Below are 19,852 nucleotides of genomic sequence, written 5' to 3' on the forward strand. Positions count from 1 at the left end.
TGACGTGCATAGACAATGTTACGTATCTGAGGGTAATCAGTGTGGATGTTTTACACACATAATACTTTGTCATTTCTATTGTGATATTTCCGCATTCGATATATTCATGCTAAATAAAGAGAGCAAAGAGAGAAAGAGAAAGGAAAGACAGAAAAAAGGCATGGATGAAGGGCAACGGTAGACAAACATTAAATGACAATGTGGAAAGAAAAATAGAACAAAGTGGAATATGACAACAAGATAACATTTAGAGAACATACAGTACACATAGTGAGGGTAGGAATGAGCATAAGAGAGGCATGAGCAAAATAGACCAGACGAGTAGTGACTGAAATCAAGCAAGAGATGGAGAGAAGGGAAGCATGGGCTGGAAGTATGGAGGAAGCAAATATTAAATGGAAATAGAAGATGGGCCTTCGGTTCAGATTTACAGTCCTTATCTACAACCCACTCTAGGTTTGTGTGTGTGTGTGTGTGCGTGTGTGTGTGTGTGTGTCAGAGTGAGATAGAGAAAGACAGAGCAGAGACCAGCAGTTGATTTATTGGAGAGGAAATTGCTAACAATCTAGCAGTGTCACTGACGGTATAGATTGGCTAGCACTCATTTCCATTTTCCTTCTCTCACTTCCTTCCCTCTCTTCTTCACCTCCTTCCCTCGCCTCTCCACACCTCACGGTTTCTGTTTGAATCTCCTCTGCTGCATATTTAAGTTTGTCAGCAGCAGTTACACTTGCTCTTTTTTAAACGTCTTCCTTCATCTTCTACTGACCTTCCTCTCATCTTCCCAAGCTGATTAAGTGCAAACACAGAACTGGCTCCTGTACAGATGAAAGCTACAGTAGTTGTGATAGCTATCATCTCCAATTATTGTCTCTGTGACCAAGCGTTCTCTTTTTCTTTTCATTTCTCTCATTGTGCGCACAAGGAAGAGAGATAGCAATCATTTTCATTTGTCTCTGACCACTTGTCTCATTTACTTTTCTGTGTATGCTTATTGTGTGTGTTGTTACTGTCAAGGCTAGCTGTGTTATCAGAATATCTATTGTACAAGACAAGGACATTAAGATGAAAGAGAGAAGAGTTAACATTTATTAATGAAGGGACATAAATGATTACTGAAATTAAATTGGGGATGTTGTGTATGTGTGTTTGTGACTTTTTTCCATAAGTGTTTGCGTGTGTGGTTTTATTATCCCTTTGGTAGTTGACATAAAAAACGTCTTAGGCGATCCGGTGTAATTAAATTACCTAAAATGGCCTAAATATGAAAAGCTCATTTGTTCATCAGAATTTTTTGTACTTCCTGCAGCAATCTGAGCAACAACAAGCTGAGGGACATCCGTGAAGGTGCATTTGATGGAGCTGGTGGAGTTTTAGAGCTGCTGCTGACGGGGAACAAGCTAACTGGACTGCAGGGACGCATGTTCAAAGGTCTTGGTGGACTGAAAACTCTGTGAGTACATTTTAAAGTCATCATACTGTGCTTATATGAATCTGTTCCCAACGGGAGGGATTGTCCATGAAAAGGGAAGTGATCCATTACATTATTATATTGTAGTATGTAGACTTTGTAAGGCTTTGGTTGAGATTGAGTTTAGGTCAATGTTAGAATAAGGATAATAGAAACATCACTCTGTGTGTGTTCAGTTTGTTAATATTATGCTATAACCTAGCCTAATATAAAGCAGAGTCGATGTGGCACTGGAAAAACGTCAGAGCTATGAATTCACCTAAAACCTTAATAAGGTTAAAAAGTCTTCTTCACATAATCAAAAACAGGACTAACATATAGGAGCCATGACCATTTTATAAGGTCTTTTTACAAGTGAGCCACTATGTCTGTGTCTTGTTTACATGCTGCCATGAAAAGACTTATTTTACCTGTAGTACAACACATATTGCCTTTGTATTTGCCTTTGTATTACATTTTACAGTATATAGGTTAGCTGTCCTTTATACTGTCCACAGTTATGATTGTCAGCCGACTTATGTTAACTTAAGATGAACTTAACTTTTTCTTCCCTAGACTAAAAGGGAGGATTGTTTACTCACTCACCCTAAAATCGAGGCTAATGACAACATATTGTTGTTGCTTTAATTTGGGCACCCTCCATAAAGAGGCTAGCGTCTAATTAGGGTTTACAGGACTGTGTACAAAATCATGACCTAATGTTGTCTGTGCACGCTCAGTAATGACGAGCTAATGCTATCATGTATACATATGCCAGCTAATGACTCTCTAATGGTATCATTGCTGTCTCTGTATTATGTTAAAAGGCTCCCTGCTCCAGTAATAGCCTTGCTAACTAGGTTAGCTTGTCCCAGAGATTGCTAATGCTAACTAACTCACTTAGCATGGTCCCACATGACTCCATGTCAAAACTAATGTCATATTACAGAGTCTGTCACAGCTGCCTTATGTCAGCTTCTGCTTTTTGTTTGGTCTTTTGTCCTTTTATCTCTTTTGTCTGTGTCATTTTATCTATTCTAAGTGTTAATTAACTCAGGACATAACAAGACTCACTTATCCTTTTGGTTAAACAAAAATGAGGGGCATCATGTCATTTTACTACTAATAAAGTCTAAATTTTATTACTATCCCAAGTCAAAGTAAATATGCGCTAACAGTAAGTGTTTGCTTTCATTAGCTAAATATGTGATATTTGTGTTTCCAGCATGCTGCGGAGCAACCAGATCAGCTGCATTGACAACAATACGTTCACGGGTCTGAGCTCGGTGCGTCTTCTGTCGCTCTACGACAACCGGATCTCCAGCATCGCCCCGGGAGCCTTCTCCACGCTACACTCCTTGTCCACCATGTGAGTCCCATGTGTCTGAATTTCCCCTTTTTTCTGGTGCTTACTTTCCCCCTCTGCTTTTTCATTTCCATTCCATCATTTGTCCTATCTCTCAACGTGCGTCACAATCAATTTGTGTCTATCTTCAAATCTGGTCGTATCTCCCTTCTCGTTTGTCTCCGCGTCTTTATTTATGTCCCTCACTCTCCCGTGCACTCTCTCCTGCTCAATCCCTTAATTTTTCAGCCCTGCAGTGGGAGTTATCTTCCGCGCAACACGCGCACACAGACACACACACACACCAACATTTGCACACGTGTTGCTCTCTGGACATGATTCCTCTCACAGATGCTCTCCATCATTATCGACTAGATTGGTCTGGATCCCAGGATATTTGTTATCAAAGCTGAATATATTTTAGCATCTGCACGCCCACACGTACGTAGACACACATGAACAAGCAAGAACACGAAGGAACACACAAGAACATCTGCAATCTTGTTTTTGTTTTGTTTTTTACCTTCCCAAAGATGCACACACCTGCTGCAACCAAGGCTCAGGATCTTGGGTGGCATATTTTGGACTGAGTGTTGTAGCTGGTTAGTGTTTAGTCTGTATGCAGAAGTACACAAATACTGCCATGTACTAAAGTTATGACAAGTATTAAACTGCCACATTAACAAGCGGGAGAGAGAGGGCAGCAAGAGAGAAGTGAATGTGTGTATGTGTGTTTTCCTTTTAACACCTGATCAGACCCCCAGATGTTAATGTTGTAAAAAGAATTGTATTTCGTCAACTCAATAAAACATAACAGCTTGATTTTTATGTGTTTTCTTCTTGGAAGAGAGACTTTCAATGCCAGGAAAGGCTCTTCACATCGTCTTCTCTCCCTTTACTTACTTCCCTCCATGCTTCCTTCCCTTGTTCTGCCTTTGTTCTTGCTCTCTGTCCTGCTGTGTACTTGTCATCTTTGATTCAAGCTTCTACCTGAGTCTTTTGGGAGGAAAGATGAGAGACAAGAAAGGGGAAATGGGGAATGTAGAGGGGGAAGATAGATGGATGCATTGTTCATAAACTCAAGTTTGCTCAGTGAGGCTGCTGCTTATTATGACTACAAATATGGAAAGATAGTATTTTTCTCTCACCCCTGTCATTTGTCATCGTTCATTCCTTTTTTTATTCATTGTCTTTGTTGTAACACTTGATTTTGTATTCAGACACTTGCCTGCTGTCTGACATAAAAGAAAGATGCATAGTTTTTATTTCCAGGCCGCCTGTTCATTCCATCATTCCTCCCTCGTTGTTCTCTCTTTTGCTAATATCTGTCTCCATTCTTGATGCATTGTTTCCCAATAGAGTTTGTCCATTTAATTAAAAGATTAACACACTGAAGAGGAAGGAAGGGATTTAGCTTAGGTTTGGTCACGAAGTGAGGTTAATTCATTACAATAAAGTGTCCCTATCTATAGCAGCACAGCATTAATATAACTGCACCAATGGCAACACTTTGCAGTAGATAAACTGAACTTCAATGTGTCGCTTGTAGATCTCTGGACACAACATGGAAGCACATAGCTTCTAATATTTTCACTGATATAATGCCTAAATATCTAAACATATTTTTCACAAAAATCTTTTCCACTAAAATGTTCATGCGAGTGTCAGCAAGAAAGAAACTGCTCAGAGTAATCAGCAGTGTTTTGTTGGCCTCTGCAGTTCAATGTTAATGTTCAGTGATTCATTCATAAATATCCTATGCAGTGTAAAACATTTATTTAAAACATACAGTATAATTATTTCAAATTGATTTGATCATATTTAGAAGACATGAGCTGCAACGGAAAAATGCAACGTTGATATTTTTGTCCATGTCTACTTTGGATGTGCCACAAGATTTAAGATGGCTAAAGCAGCTTTCACTTACACTGCCTACACTGTCTTGAATGTGCCGTCCCTTCCACCCTTTTCAGTTTAAAAATGGCTTAGAATAAATATTACATGAGCTGTGTTACAAGAGCAACAAAATGCAGTGAGAGGTGATCAAAAATGAATAAAATGAGCAGATAACCTTTTCTCTTTTCTTCCCCTCTTTCTCCCTCTGCCACATTTTCTTTTTCAGTCTCCATCCGTCTTGTACTTTACAAAATGAATAATGACAACAGATAACCTTTTCTCTCTCTATTTCCCTTCTCCCCATACCACTCTTTGTCTTCCACTTATGAATTTATTCACATGTGTGATTGACCAAAAACTCTTACTGTTACCTGAGCTCTCAGAAAAAAGGGGACATTTCTTCATGTGCAGAATTGTTTTATATTTATCACAATGTGACAACAGACATCACTGAAGTATGACTGTACAGCAGCATTTCCTTTATTGGTGTCTCTTTGTTTGTTTGTATCGACTGTGATTCAATGATTTCTCTTTCTCTGTCTGTCCATCATTGTTTCCATAGAAACCTTCTGTCCAACCCGTACATGTGTGATTGTCACTTGGCCTGGTTGGGTCAGTGGTTGAAGAAGACCCGGGTGGTCAGTGGAAACCCTCGCTGTCAGAAACCAGCTTTCCTGAAGGAGATTCCCATCCAGGATGTGGCTACTCCAGACTTCACATGTGACGGTGTGACACTCTCTTCCTTTCTGCCATTAATGTTGGCTAAATAATTGTTTATGTTTCCCCTTTTTTATTATATTAAACAACAGTATTAACACATAAAGCACAACCATAGGGGAAATGACAACTTAATTCTTGGTGTTAATCTTGAAGGTATACAGGATGTGCAGCCGGCCTTTCAAATTAAGCTACAGTATCAGGAAAACAAAAAGGTCACAGCTCTAAAACCTGAAATAAATGATGTGTCAGTCAGCAGCCATGTGTCCTGAGCAGATAAGAGCACAAGTCAAGTGATTGAAGGGTAAATTAAATATGTCCTTGCATCATGTTTACTCATCCAAAACTAAGCGCATTCTGCATTTTTTAAAGTGAATACTCTAAGAGAAAATTCACTCAAGGAAAATTGTAGCATGTGGAAAAAATTCTAACATATTTTATGATATAGTCGAGTGAAAGATGGGAAAAAGCACAATAACACTTCAAATTACTTACTTCTTAAGTAATGGAAGTAGAAAGAGAACACCTGGCATAAGACAAAGCTACATCTGCCAGCAAGAAATACAATGAATTGTTCTGTATTTTGTTGAAATTGCGAGTGTAACATCCTTCAATCATGACTTCATGACTTCAACCAGCAGATGAACACACACACACACACATCCTCAGCGGGGTATTGGAAGGGCAGAATGATCAGTAACCACTGGCAAAAACAGCCCTAAATGACATCAGCTTGTGGTTTATACAGTGGTGTTGCTGTTACCACGACGATGCCTGCATATAGTGACTTTGGCTGTCGGGTTGGCCGCCACCTTTGACGCCATAGACAAACTGTGGTCTGGCCCCATGTAATATTTGTCTTCATTTTCCCCCTTTTTCTTTCTGTTCAGCTTTGAGATCTCCTATTTGCTCCCTTACTGTCTCTCTCAGCCTCTCTTACCCTACTATTTTGTTTTCTTTTTATTCATTACACTTATCTAATTTCCTGTAGCTTTGCAGGAACCATTTAGTGAAAACGAGTTTGAACAGTAGTTAGTGGGGTTAGTTCAAGTGAAGAAACTCTAACATGGTGTCAGATCTTGATATTCATGCATGCACACACACACACACACACGCACACACACACACACACACACACACACACACACAAAAACGACTTTCAAACTCAGCTGCCCTAACATAATTTCAGATGGCCACACTCAGACGCTATATACAGTATACATTTATGTTCCCAATTTGCTAACTAACACTATTCTCACTTATCATAAGCATCTGTGGTATCAGTTTAAAAAAAAAACTGCATAGAGTTAGCATATTTTGTGTTTTAATGAATCCAATGACCTCCTTTTCCACTAGGGCTCCAATTATCAAGTTATGTACAATGTACCTCTTTAGGACAGTGCTCACCTCCTCACCCGACACTGTTTTGCACTGCTGCTGCATTTTAGGCTTAACATGACCAACACCAAAGCCTGACAGTTTTCCCCATAATAATGATCATGAATGAATGAATAATGATTCAGACCATGTAACAGTGCTAAGACAGTGCTGTGGGGATAGCTCTCTTTGTTCTAACCTAAATGTTAGCAGTACTGATACTGAAGAAAATAAACTTGTACAATTTATTGTTTTTATTGCATAGTTTTTATTGTAGCTTAAATGGTGGAAGTCAAAGATCTAGATCATCACCAGTATAACATAATTTGTTCTTTGACTGGATGCCCGTCATTTCTTAAAAGTCAGGTTACTACCAAACTTTACTGCCTCATGATACTAAAAGGTCCACACTGAAGGTGTGTGCAAACTAGTTTTGAAAAGAACCAACAAGCAAAGGAATACACCAACACACACACACACACACACAAGATCTCATGACCAGTCTATTTATAGTTGAGTAAAATGACTGTTAAGGTGTCCAGAGGCAGCCAGGGGAAAGGTAAAGTTAATTGAATTTGTGAGCAGATATTTAGCGCACATTTAGATGTTCAATCAGCCAACTGTAGAGTGAGTCAGCCCACGGCTACACGTCCCTGTGGATTCACACGCTACACACATCAGATTAGACACACATACAGTATACGCACGCTCACTGGCACATAAGCGCCCATTTAGTCAACATTTAGACATTAACACAATTAGAAAACTACAAAGTGGATGAGAAAATGGCCGAAGGACAGGGAGGAGGGAGCTATTTAAAAACTTTTACTGTGCACCAAACTCAGCATGTGCACTTACATGCACATATACACAAGTATTAAATCAGCACATTGTGGCATATTGAGTATAAACTTGGTCTTTCACTTTCTTATTCCTCTTTCTCACTTGCACACAAACTCAGATTGCAGTTGTATTATTATTGGCTCAGTGTCCAGCCTTCATTATCCTTCATTATAGTTTTAACTTAGCTTGTTTTACATTTGGGACCGCAGTTCAACTATTTACATACTGCAGCACTAGATTAAAGCTGTGTGCAAGAAGTATGCATGTCAATCAAGGAAATGGAAGCTGTTCTAAGCCAAGAACAACACTCCACACCGGTCTCTGATCCTTCTTATCTCTGAGTGTTAAAATGATTACAATCACTCAGATAATTTTGTTCCTATCACGTGTTGCTTCTTATCTTCAGCTTTCGTACAACTGTTGAGTTTAACCGAACCATTTTTTTTTTTAACAAAACACTTCAACATTCCTATTTGAACTACTTGTTAACATTTAAAATCACATGTTAAGTATTTGGCTACTTAAGGAGGAAAAGACAATCAAGTTAAAGCACAACATTTGAACTGGAGGATATTCACGTCTGACCAAACCACACAGGTCACAAAGTGTGTCAACTTCCTTTGCATTACATGACTTTTTAAAGTCGTTGCTGCTCATCTTGCAACCACATCTGCTCAGTGTTTTTTTTTTTTTTTTTTTAATAAAATCACCTAATCACCTTTTTATGTCAGTGTGACCTGGATGAAGGTCCCGTGGCGGATGTTGTAACACACCACACACCAGTGTGGCTGATTTTTAGCAGCCTCTGGCCGTTTGACATGGATTATAAAGCAAAAAGTGCTGAGTTCAATGGAACTGATCAAGTGCCATACATAGTTCAGTAAACACACTTTTTTCTGTCTTTGCTGCGTCTTTAATGTTTTCTTTGTCTCTTTAATGTCTGTCTTTTTGCCCCTTTTTTAGCTCCTCTTGTTTCTTTCTGTCTACATATTTTCTCTGGTTCTCTGCCTCTGTATATTCCTCTCTTCTTTCCACATTCCCCACTTTTCCTCTGTCTCTCTCTAATGTGCCCTTCTTTCCCCCCCTGTCTCCAGGTGCTGAGGATAATGGTTGTCTTCCTGCGTCTGGTTGCCCTGACGTCTGCACGTGCTCAGATGGCGTGGTACGGTGCAGCAACAGAGGGCTGCACTCTCTGCCCAAGGGCATTCCCAAGGACACCACCGAGCTGTGAGTCAGGCGCGCCCACACTGTAACACACACAGACCATCACAAGCATGTACACTGTCAGATAGACGGATAGGAAAAACCAAAGACATCTACATGCACATTGTCACTGGACGACCCTAAACCTCACCAACAACGTGCAAAGTCAAAACCCGCACACACATAAACACACACAAAGTCACACTTTGCTGCAGTGCAATATTGATGCAGCAGTTTGCCCTCTGCTGCTTCGGGATCTAGCAAATCACTTAGTGAAGACACACACACATGCTCTGTTTCTTTCTGTTGATGGCTCTCTTGTGAGGGAAGGTGAGTGCTGCAGGTGCTGAGTTTATGTGTTTCCGCTGGATGTTGAATAAGTCTTTGAATATTTGAAATCTGGCCACAGTAAAAGTAAGAGGTTATGCTGCTAGGACGCTCACTGCTGAAAGCAAATACCACCAATGTTTCAGAGTTATTTAAAAAAAAATAATAAAAAAATACATGTAATTGCATTTAATAGCTTTCCATAATGACAACCACTTCTGTGAAGAATCCAAAGTGCATTTATTACAAGAGCAGTGCGGTGTTTCTCACTCCTATCCCTAATAATCAAAAGTGCATTTTTAGACAGACTCAAACAAACTTTAAGTTATGTTCTTTTATTACTGTCAAAAATGTTTCATAATATAATAATGGTTTATTTGCCACATGATTTTCTTGTGTATCAGAGCTGCTACCTACTGTAAAGAGTCTTGTTTGTGTTGTTAAATTCAAACTGGAATCCTTTTAATTAAGAGACAATAAAGGAAACGTCTATAATGATAGTAATTGTTTGAACTGATGTAGGAGAAGCAAGGTTAAAACTATGTTAATCACGATTAACAAATTCAGAAGGAGAAAAAGCTTGAACTAATAGCTTCAGTAGTAAAGGTAAATTATTGCAAACACATCCACCCACACACACACAACCACACGCACACAAACATACACAGAAACCCTTCTAGCTGTGAAATAGGTCTGCTCTGGGTCAATAGCAGTGATTAGGTATTGATCAGGCTGAAGAAGACACTCCATCATACTGTCCACATGACCTACTTATGACCTGAGACAGAGAGAGAGAGAGAGAGAGAGAGGAGAGGGGGGAGAGAGAAAGAGAGGAGTTGAGCGCAGCAATCATAAAATATGTTCATGCATGTGCTTGAGTGTATGTGTCTGAAGGCAAGAAAGAAAGTCCAGGGAGATCATATTGTATTTATGTTCAACACATTTTTTTGTCTAAAGTGATAATTTTCGGTTTTTGGAGAAAAGATAAGTACCACAATTGTTTATCTTAGAAACCCTCCATTGTCCTTGTAAATTACATGTATGTGTTGACTTACGGTGCTAGACCTCATACCTCTTTTTATCCTCACCTCCTCCTCACTTCATCTCGTCTTCAGTTCCTCCTTTATGTGGCATAAGTTCCAAAACCAAAACTTTTATGTGCTATATTGACATAAAATGAACTCCCACATGCCTCTGTTTGTGTGTATGTTGTAGATAACATAAAATATGTGTGTTTCCTTGCAGTTACCTAGAGGGTAATATGCTGACATCTGTGCCCAAGGAGCTGGCCGCGCTGAAGCAGCTGTCATTGGTGTACGTACCAATCACACAACCCTGAACAGAATACACACCAGACTTAGGCCAAACTCTTGATCAGAAAGAAAACTGCATACTCTGTGTGTGTGTGTGTCTGTGCGTGTGCACTCACTCTATGTTTTTCTATACAGGGACCTGAGCAACAACAGTATCAGCACACTGGCCTCGTACACCTTCAGCAACATGACTCAACTAGCTACACTGTAAGTGTGCATGGCAACACAGCCTCCTTGTCATTCTTAAGAATATGTCCATGAATAACATACATGATGACACACATGAGTTGTGTGTGTATAATGTTAACAACCAAGTGATTTCTAAGCCTAATTTTGATTTATCACTCTAACTTCTTATTTTTCTGCTTCTTCTTTCCTCTCTCATTCCTCATCTCTATCTGCATCTGTATTCTTTATCCTTTCCCGCTCTTCAATTTCTGTCTGTGTTCTTGTATGCTCTTATTGCCTTTCATTTGTAATTCTTATCTGATATATGATATCTTTCTCTTCATGACCCTTTCGTAATCATCCTAAAATGCTTTTCTCTTCTCTGACACTTTAAGTACAGAATGAAATATTCTGCTTTAGCTCGTCTGCTCCCTCAGTCCTCCCTCTTATCGTCTCTATCTTTACTGTTGATCAGTCTTACATAACATTCCCTTTTTACTGGATTTATCTTGAGTTTGTCTCTCTATTGTTTAGTTTTTAGCTTATATCATTTATTACTTGGACCTTACATCAACTTACTGGATTTTGAATGTCTAGACAAAGGTGAATGAGCACATTTGATCTTTTCTAGGAACTCCCCGTTTCATATTTCATTCAGTTGCACTGATTCACGCCTAGGAGCTGCCCAGTCTGACCACATGTTTCGACTGTCAGCACCCCGATAGCATCATTGGAACAGTTTTTTGTGTTAAATGTTTTGGCTAAGCGTACCGTACTAAAGGTGGACACATATTCTAACTTTCCACATCAGATTCCTCAGTATTCAGGTTTAATTTATTGCATTTTAAGCTTCTTTCTCGAACTTCTACACCATCACTTTTGAACCTGAAGGGATGATGATGTTGTTCCTAAACTAATATATGAGGCAAAAACTGTGTTGTTGGGCGTGAAATCTTATATTCTTGTCTCTTCCCTGTCATTTATTTGTAGTTTCATTTGCTCTTTTGCAAGACAAAGGTGTAATTTTCCAAAAGCCATGGGTTTGCCTCTGGCAATTCTTTTTAGCCCTACTTATCTTTTATTTAGCATTTGAAATGCTGTTCCCTTGTCAAATTTCTCTTGTCTAACCTGAACTGGCTGCAGATTCCTCAGTATGTTAAACCCGATCTGCTGCGTCACCCCATGTGTCTTCCCTCTTTTTGTGTGTTTACTCTCTTTTTTTTATGTAACTAGAGATGTTGTCTGAAAGACAAGAGAAAATAATCGTAAATGACTATGTAGTATTTTGAAAAATGGCATCCTGAGTCAGAGATTAAGTTGTATGACCTTGTTTGTGTCTTTTGTCTTCCAGCATCCTGAGTTATAACCAGATTCGCTGCATACCGGTCCATGCCTTTGACGGTCTCAAGTCACTTCGCCTGCTGTGAGTAGCAAGCTTCATCCTCAAGTGCCGCAGTGGATTCAATATTCAACAGTCGCCTTTGCTAGTAATATTACTGAGCTAAATCAAAGTTTAATCACTCCCCTGGTTTCAGGCCAAGTGCCACGTTAAGAGCCGGTTGCAAAATGACTCACAGTTGTTTTAGGGTACTAAAAGCCATAAAAGAGACAATCTTTCATTTTGTTAATACTCCCTCTCCATCTGCATGGTCTGGCCTGTCTCTCGCCTTGTGTCCCTTCGCTGTGTGTCTCTCCCTCTCTCCTCCATCCATCCTCTCCTCCTTTCCTCTCTCTCCGCCCAATGTTGTGTTTGATGAATCGACCTTCAGCCTCTGTTTCTCTCAGTCATCCATTTGGTTGTCCACCCTCTGTCTCAAAAGCCCACATGCGTGCGCATGCACAGTGTGCACATGGATATTGCTGTCTGACCATCCTCTCGTAAACGTACATGCTAACACATAAATACATTTATTTATCAGAAGTATTTACTTTTGATTGCTGATTCCAGCATTTTTTAAAAGGTTAAGTTACCCAAACAACCAATTTGACCACACACGTTTCATCCTTATTCATATCTGAGACCTGCATTGCCAGCCTTAAATGAGGGAGTTGAATGAAGTTCCTCCTCTGAAGAAAATTATATTGAAATAATTCAACACAATACCAGTCTTTACAGTAGTTTTTCCAACATAGTCACAACAATCTACCAGAGGTCAGTGACAAAGACGTTTTGTTGTTCTGGCTGTTGTTACCATAGACTTTATTCATAGATCGACAAACTCTCCATGACGTCACCCATAGGACGCATTATAGATTAATGTCTGTCTGAATAAGTGCCTGATTCTGCCTGAATCAGTAAAGAGGTGAAGCATGAATGGAGAAGACGTGGCCGGTCTAGCTGCAGTTAGCGAGCTGAGATGACATGGACCTGTAACTCAAAGCAATCATTCCCTTATTCATACGTAACAGAGTAGTTGCAGAGTAGTTTTCATAAATGAGAACATCAGATGTAGAAACCAAAGACTTTGTTCTTTGAATGCATGTTTCTTTTTTTCTGCTGTGAAGTTGGGCATTTTAACATGGAGGTCTACGGCGAGTTAATCACTTTTGGAGCTAGACTCTGTCCATTTGAGGAGCTGCAGTTTTTTGGCATTTCCACATTCACTTCATTTTTCAGCAACGGAGATTGCGGCTTGGTTGGCACTCTGAAGTAAGACTATATTTCACACGGTCATAAAAGAAAGACTGATACACTGTCTAAACGGGCTCGCTTGAGTTACAGTGGTAAAATATGAAACTTTTAAAGATAATCTTAATTGTAGGCTGACAAATTTCGGGATCCTATTTGCTAAGTTAGAGATCTTTCAAACAGATCATCCAGTGATCAAAGATGTGGTGCTCATTCCATATATTATACTCTGTAGTAATTTTTTTCTAAACTTTCCCTAGCATTTTTTTTTTTTTTTTTTTTTTTTTGCCCAGACAGAGAAAGTCAATATTTCACCCTGAGCAGTCAGCTTTGTTTTTGGCCTTTTCTTTGTATACTGACTGTATCTCTTGTCAGGCTTTCACCTTGCAGAAGTTTAGTGATCACTTTTTTTCATTCTTTCTTCCTTTCCTCCTTTCATTTTAGCTGATGTTGCCGTGGGGACTGATCCCTCTCTGCCCCCGCATAGCAACTGGTTGCCAGGCAGCCATCACTGTCACTTGCTCATTACCCACAACCCCCTCTGGGCCAGTCTTGCGCGGGGGCTGTTAGACCACCATACATAAATGCACAAACTCACACACAGATGCACACAAACAGTTAAACACATTAAGTACAGACACAAATAAAATTTGTGAGATCAGAAAATGCACACACACAATCACACAAATGCATACACACTTGCATGCACGCTGGTACAAGTAGGCCCGAACATGCACACGCTCAATTATGCACACAAACACATGTGCACACTAACACACACACGTACACACTTTTTCCAATAGTGGCAGTTTGATAGCCGTCCCCTGCCACAGCCCTTCGCTCTAATGGAATGTGAACTTATATCCAGCAGGCAACACACTCAAATGGATAGACACAAAGGACACACACACTCCACAGTTTCTGAGCCTGTGGAGACGAAAGTTTCAGACGCGCACACATATCTTGGTGCTCAGACACTTGCACGAACACCCAAAGGCACACAACAAAAATACACATGCTCACCCCAATACACATCACTGCCTACAGTTTGTCCCTGTGGCACTGGAGGTTTTTACAGACACACACACGCATGCACACACACACACACGCTCTCGGTCTGCTAGATGACCATATGAGACAGTTTATATTCCTTTCAGAGATGAGAATAAGCTTTATTGCCCAACAATGAAAATAAGCTTTCTGTTTATTTTGTGTTATTCTTTCATAAATATTTTATTTATTTTCCATTATATAAAGGGATGATGGTGTCTGGAGCTGAGGAACCAGGAATAAATTTAAATAATTTAGCAGTATGCTGCTAGTGTGGGTTATACTGGTGTATTAGTTTGCTCCAAATCATGTATTAGTCAGCAGGGCAGTCACTTTCATTTAGCTCTGATATGATGGATATGATGCAGTAGATTTGTATAGATATTCATTGCAAAATTATCCGTAGCACACGTCTTAAAAGCAGCTTCAAAATGTTGGTCTAAATATAGAGCAGTCAGTGGTCAGGTTATACTAGCAGTGGATACAAACGTGTAGCTGTAGTAAATATATTAATGGCATTTAAATACATGGAAGTTCATGGAATTAACATTATAACATCCCGGACTGGAGAACACCTAATAATATTAATTGACTACACAATTATATAAACAATGGGTCGAAAAGTGATCCTTTAAACTATGTAACAAGGTCACTGTTGTGATTAATATTCATGCACAGTCTTGTTTTGTTCTCTATTTCTGCTCCCTAGAACTCTCCATGGTAATGACCTTTCAACTATCCCAGAAGGAGCTTTCAACCACCTCACCTCTCTTTCCCACTTGTAAGTACACAGCCATGTTTCTGTTTGTCTGCACTGTTCATGCACTTCTGATTATGTACATCTAAGTTGTAAATATCTACTTTTGTGCTTGTAATTGTATCTAGGGCTCTTGGTGCCAACCCCTTGTACTGTAACTGTGACCTGCGTTGGCTCTCTCAGTGGGTCAAGGCCGGCTTTAAAGAGCCCGGTAAGAAATTACAATCAGTGGAATCTATCGAAGTATTTATAACCAGATTGTGTTGGCAAACATCCTGTGAGAGATTAAAATGATATAATTGTGGTTTTAGGCATTGCTCGTTGCACTGGACCTCCTGACATGGCTGACAGACTGCTTCTCACTACCCCACTCAACAGATTTCAGTGTAAAGGTGAGTCCTTCCCTCCTCATTCTGCTCGCTGATCTCCTTTTTTTCTCACCATCACCACCCACAGTGAATTCAATTTTTTGTCCATATCAATCTTGAGCTGCTTTACTCCTTGATTAATTCCTGGATTTAGACAGATTACTAAACAACATGGTGTCCATTCATCTGAAGAGTTGCGTTCCGTGCTGCCTCGAAAAATGTGAAAGTAGATCAAGTGTCAGAGTTTATAGCGAGGAGGGCTACTGATGGTTTTGCAGATGAGATCAGCAGTGGCTGTGAAAATGTCGTCTCTGCATTTATTATTATTGGATTATTGTCTCAATTTGATTTGCTTTAAGATGTCAGACAAACTTGAAGGACAACCAAGTCTTTATCCTGTGCATTTTTTATTTTTTTTACACACGGGCAAAATTCTGTTATGCAAAAAGAATAAAATGTCATCATATACGTATTGTTTGCTGTGCTTGTGTGATAAAAGAACTCATGGGGTTTGACTCTAGGTGCTGAGGTATTGAGCCGCCTCACATCATCAAATTGAATCAGATCTCCTCTTCCTCTTCTTGCTTCTACATGCCCTAGCCTCTGAAACAAATCACATTTATTGCTCTCCTAAGCACTTACTTTTCTTATCCTGTAAGGCGTTTTCTTAGCACACCATCCATTAAATGAAGTCTGCCGGAGCTCCTTTTAGCACATTGTGACTAAATATGTATGTCTTTGCCTTTGACACCTTCCTTTGCTTCCTTTCCCCTACATTCTTTCTTCTCTCATACTTTTTTCTGTTATCTTTCATAGGTCCAGTGGATATCAGCCTGATGTCAAAGTGTGCCCCCTGCCTTGCAGCACCCTGCCAAAACAATGGTACTTGTGTCTCTGATGCCGTTGGGTCCTACCACTGCACCTGTCCATATGGATTCAAGGTGAGGTACTTGACAGCAGCAGAGGGAGAAACTTTTAAGTAGGAGCAGTTGCCAGAGGTAACATGCTTGGTATATCACATTTAGTTAAAAGGTCTAGGTAGCATCCAGTTTATCTCAAAAACACAAACATTGAAATTTCAATCACCAAATCATGTTCTTTTAATGTATCAAATAACAATTTAATACATTGTCAACTGGCATTGTAATATCTAAGTTAGATTAAACTTATACATCTTCTCCGTTGTGATCCCATGAACATGTATGTTAGCTCTTTTATTTATTGTTGCCGTAAATCTGGGTTGTTAAATTTATGAGGACCTGCCATCCCTGCTGCTGTTTATTGGAAGTTTTCTTCCAAACTACTTTGTCAAACATGATCATATATTTTAGTGGAGGTGTAGAGATGAGTCCTTGAACTATGACAATGTCTCCTGATTCCCAGTACCATCTACCATCACTGTCAATTATCTGACTTTATTTAGTGGTTCCTTTGCATTTGAAGACTCAGTGCCATGGACTTCACTACACACAGTGGCAGCAACAAATGTTACAATTAGTTTCTTGTGTGAACGGTATCCTGGATCAATATCCATGCTTCATAAGGATGTGACATTAATAGTATTATCAAGCTTAGTTTCAGCCTCGTGTGCATTATGTATCTACCTTTTCATCAATGGATGACAAATGATGACAGCAGCTGGCTGCACTTGAAGTACTGATGGATCAAGAGAAAGAGTATAATAACTGTCATTGTACATTATACTGTATGCTTCTGCATTGGAAAAGACACGGCAATCTACCACTGAAAGGAGCAATGCTTGTGAAATATATGTGAGCGTATGCACAGCAGAACTATCCAGAACTAAAGTAAGGAAGCTGTCAAAAATAATGTCATGAATTGATCTTTATGGCTCCGACTGTATGTCAGAGTGAGGTTGCTGTTATGCTGCAGCATGAATCTATGAAGCACCAGAAACCTCCATAATGGTAATGTAAGATGGATCGAATCTAAACATCTCAAAACATTGAAGCGTTTGCACAGTAGTGCGTGTGTGCTCCCCAGGTTATCCTTTATGTGTATAGGAATCACTGGGTTCAAGCCTCTGAAGGAGATTTTGTTAATGCATGTGTGTGCACCTGTGTTTATTTGCGCAAGCACTTTAGAGATGCACTTAAGGTCCCATGAGAAGACACACACCATAACCTTTGGGCTTTTGTGGGAGGACAAAGCCTTAGTCTTGCTTTTAATTAAAACATCACTTGCCAAGGTCACAGACAGGGAAACAGGGACCGTTGGTGTGTGTGTCTGTGCATGTACATGTCTGTGTGTATGTTTTTCACTGTGTGTTGGGGTCCACTGGGACGGTGTTAATTAAAATGCGTTAGAAGAATAAGATAATGAGGAGCAAAGAACAAAAGGGTGTTAAAGAATGAGAAAGAGGGACACAAGAGAGGAAGGAGGGAGAGGAATTTAACTACAGGGAACGAGGTAAGAGAGGTGGGACAGTGTGAGATTCGAAAAGAAGAGGAGGAAAAGGGAGAGTGAAACAAAATGTAAACAAAGAACAATGTTGAAAAAAAGGAAAGGAAATAATTAAGATGGATGGAGGTTGAAAAAGAAGAAATGTCCTCTTCTCTGCTTTGATCGGAGGAAGTAGGTGTGTTGGCGGCCAAAGGTTTGAAATTAAAACCACAGCCCCAAGGCTGGATGTGTGTGTGTATGTGCACCATTCTGATACATGATACAGTGAAAGCTGTTTATTCACAAAACAAGTGTCTGTGGGGAAAACCAATGAACTGTAGAATTAAAGCAAACTCTCCATGCATTTGTTTATTGTGTGCGTACACTGGTGGATACGCACATGTGTGCTGCTGAAAATAGTTTGGATGTTTGTTCACGAAACAGAAAGAAAAACAACACTGAACAACAAAGAAAGAACAACAGAGTTCAGCGTGAAAGTTGAACGGTTGGTTAGGAAATAGCTGTATTTTCAAATAAAACTGCCAAAATAGATATTTTCAACCCTCTGTCTCTCTGCAGGCTATTTTCTTTCACCGCACCTAAAATATTCCAAAGTCTGTGGTTCGAAAAATGCAAATTACAAGTCCACAAATAAATAGTAACTGTCTGTACTTCAAACAATGGAGGAAAGGGCCAGTTTTGTCTTACTATTCTTGCAGAAAAATACCTGCTGACAATAATAATAATGCATGTCACCTAGTGAGTGGTCAAAATGAATGAAAAATATTCTTTTTATTAAGGTTGTGGTCTGCCCATCATCCAGGTCATTGCACAATATAGCTGCGCTGAAACAAAAGAAGCTAGAAATTAGGGTTATTTCAGTTTCTTCAGTTCTAACTGACTGGTGGCATTTAACCTCTTGTGAGGTTGTGAACAGTTGTTACAGTCATTTGTGAGCCTGTGGACAGGTTATGGTCGACTGTTCTAGGGGTTCACTCCTAAATGTTGTTAGTACCATACATTACAGGAAGAACAACCGGAAATGGAGGCTACTTTTGTCATGTTTTGTGCTGTTGTTGGCCCTTTTGCCCTTGCCATAAAAATCTGTGAACCAATCAGCATTAGACCTATGCATTGTGTCATCTCCAGCGAGCACTTGATAAAGGACCACATGTAAGGGGCATTTATCAATACCAAGTATGAGGACTTTAGACTTGTGTACTTGGTATTGCACTTGGACTTGATAAATTAGATTCTGATGTACGGACGCTGGAGGACAGGATGACACAGTCATTCTGAAATTGGAATAGCAGTGTACTTGATGATTGAGCAAGTACGCCTCAGATCCGTACTTTCGATTGGAATTGTTGGACTACAAGAACACGAGTACAGACAATAACGCATGTTGATAAATGCCCTACAGTGTTCCCGTAATTCTTCACTCTGTGTAGACAAGAGAACTATGCAAACTGACACAATGTGTGGTGCCATAAATCAGCCTTCACATGTGACCTTAACCATTCTTAACCGTCATCACAACCCCGTCCAGCTGCTTGTTGTTTGAATGCTGAAACTCTCTCTACAATACAAAATATAATATATATTGTATATATAATATAAAATATTCAAAAATAACTTGTTTTCCTCTCTTTGGTTTCTTCTCTCCACTAGGGCCAAGACTGTGAAATACCCATCAATGCCTGTATTAGCTTCCCCTGTTCTAATGGAGGGACCTGTCACATTCAACCTGGCTATGGAGACCACTATAGGTACAACAATATCTATTAAGAACTAATGTGTCATAGAAAAATGTGTTTTGTTTTACCTGAAAGTATGTCACTGAAAATGGATTGTATGTATGCTTCTGAAACAGTTTTTCAGAGTATGTTTTCTTTTCTTTTTTTCTTTTTTTTTAACAGCAATTATTTAGCTCTTTTATTGCGTGAGAGGAATAAAACAAAAACAGGCACTTCAAAAGAGTCCTTTGGGGATCCATTTGGACTGTG

At 39.5% G+C, this 19,852-nt stretch overlaps 1 protein-coding gene across 2 annotated transcripts in view; it reads left to right on the forward strand.

The window, feature by feature from the left end:
- The window catches only part of slit3 (slit homolog 3 (Drosophila)), a 209,869-nt gene that overhangs the window by 167,473 nt on the left and 22,544 nt on the right, over positions 1 to 19,852 (forward strand). For both annotated transcript variants that reach the window (XM_047584852.1, XM_047584854.1), the window contains 12 exons: positions 1,310 to 1,453; positions 2,676 to 2,819; positions 5,254 to 5,417; positions 8,723 to 8,855; positions 10,404 to 10,472; positions 10,607 to 10,678; positions 11,991 to 12,062; positions 15,028 to 15,099; positions 15,204 to 15,286; positions 15,387 to 15,467; positions 16,260 to 16,384; positions 19,518 to 19,615. In XM_047584852.1, coding sequence (XP_047440808.1) covers positions 1,310 to 1,453; positions 2,676 to 2,819; positions 5,254 to 5,417; positions 8,723 to 8,855; positions 10,404 to 10,472; positions 10,607 to 10,678; positions 11,991 to 12,062; positions 15,028 to 15,099; positions 15,204 to 15,286; positions 15,387 to 15,467; positions 16,260 to 16,384; positions 19,518 to 19,615 — 1,257 coding nt within the window. The remainder of the gene's footprint in view (positions 1 to 1,309; positions 1,454 to 2,675; positions 2,820 to 5,253; positions 5,418 to 8,722; positions 8,856 to 10,403; positions 10,473 to 10,606; positions 10,679 to 11,990; positions 12,063 to 15,027; positions 15,100 to 15,203; positions 15,287 to 15,386; positions 15,468 to 16,259; positions 16,385 to 19,517; positions 19,616 to 19,852) is intronic.

The sequence above is a fragment of the Mugil cephalus genome, chromosome 5, assembly GCF_022458985.1.
Source record: "Mugil cephalus isolate CIBA_MC_2020 chromosome 5, CIBA_Mcephalus_1.1, whole genome shotgun sequence".
NCBI lineage: Eukaryota > Metazoa > Chordata > Actinopteri > Mugiliformes > Mugilidae > Mugil > Mugil cephalus.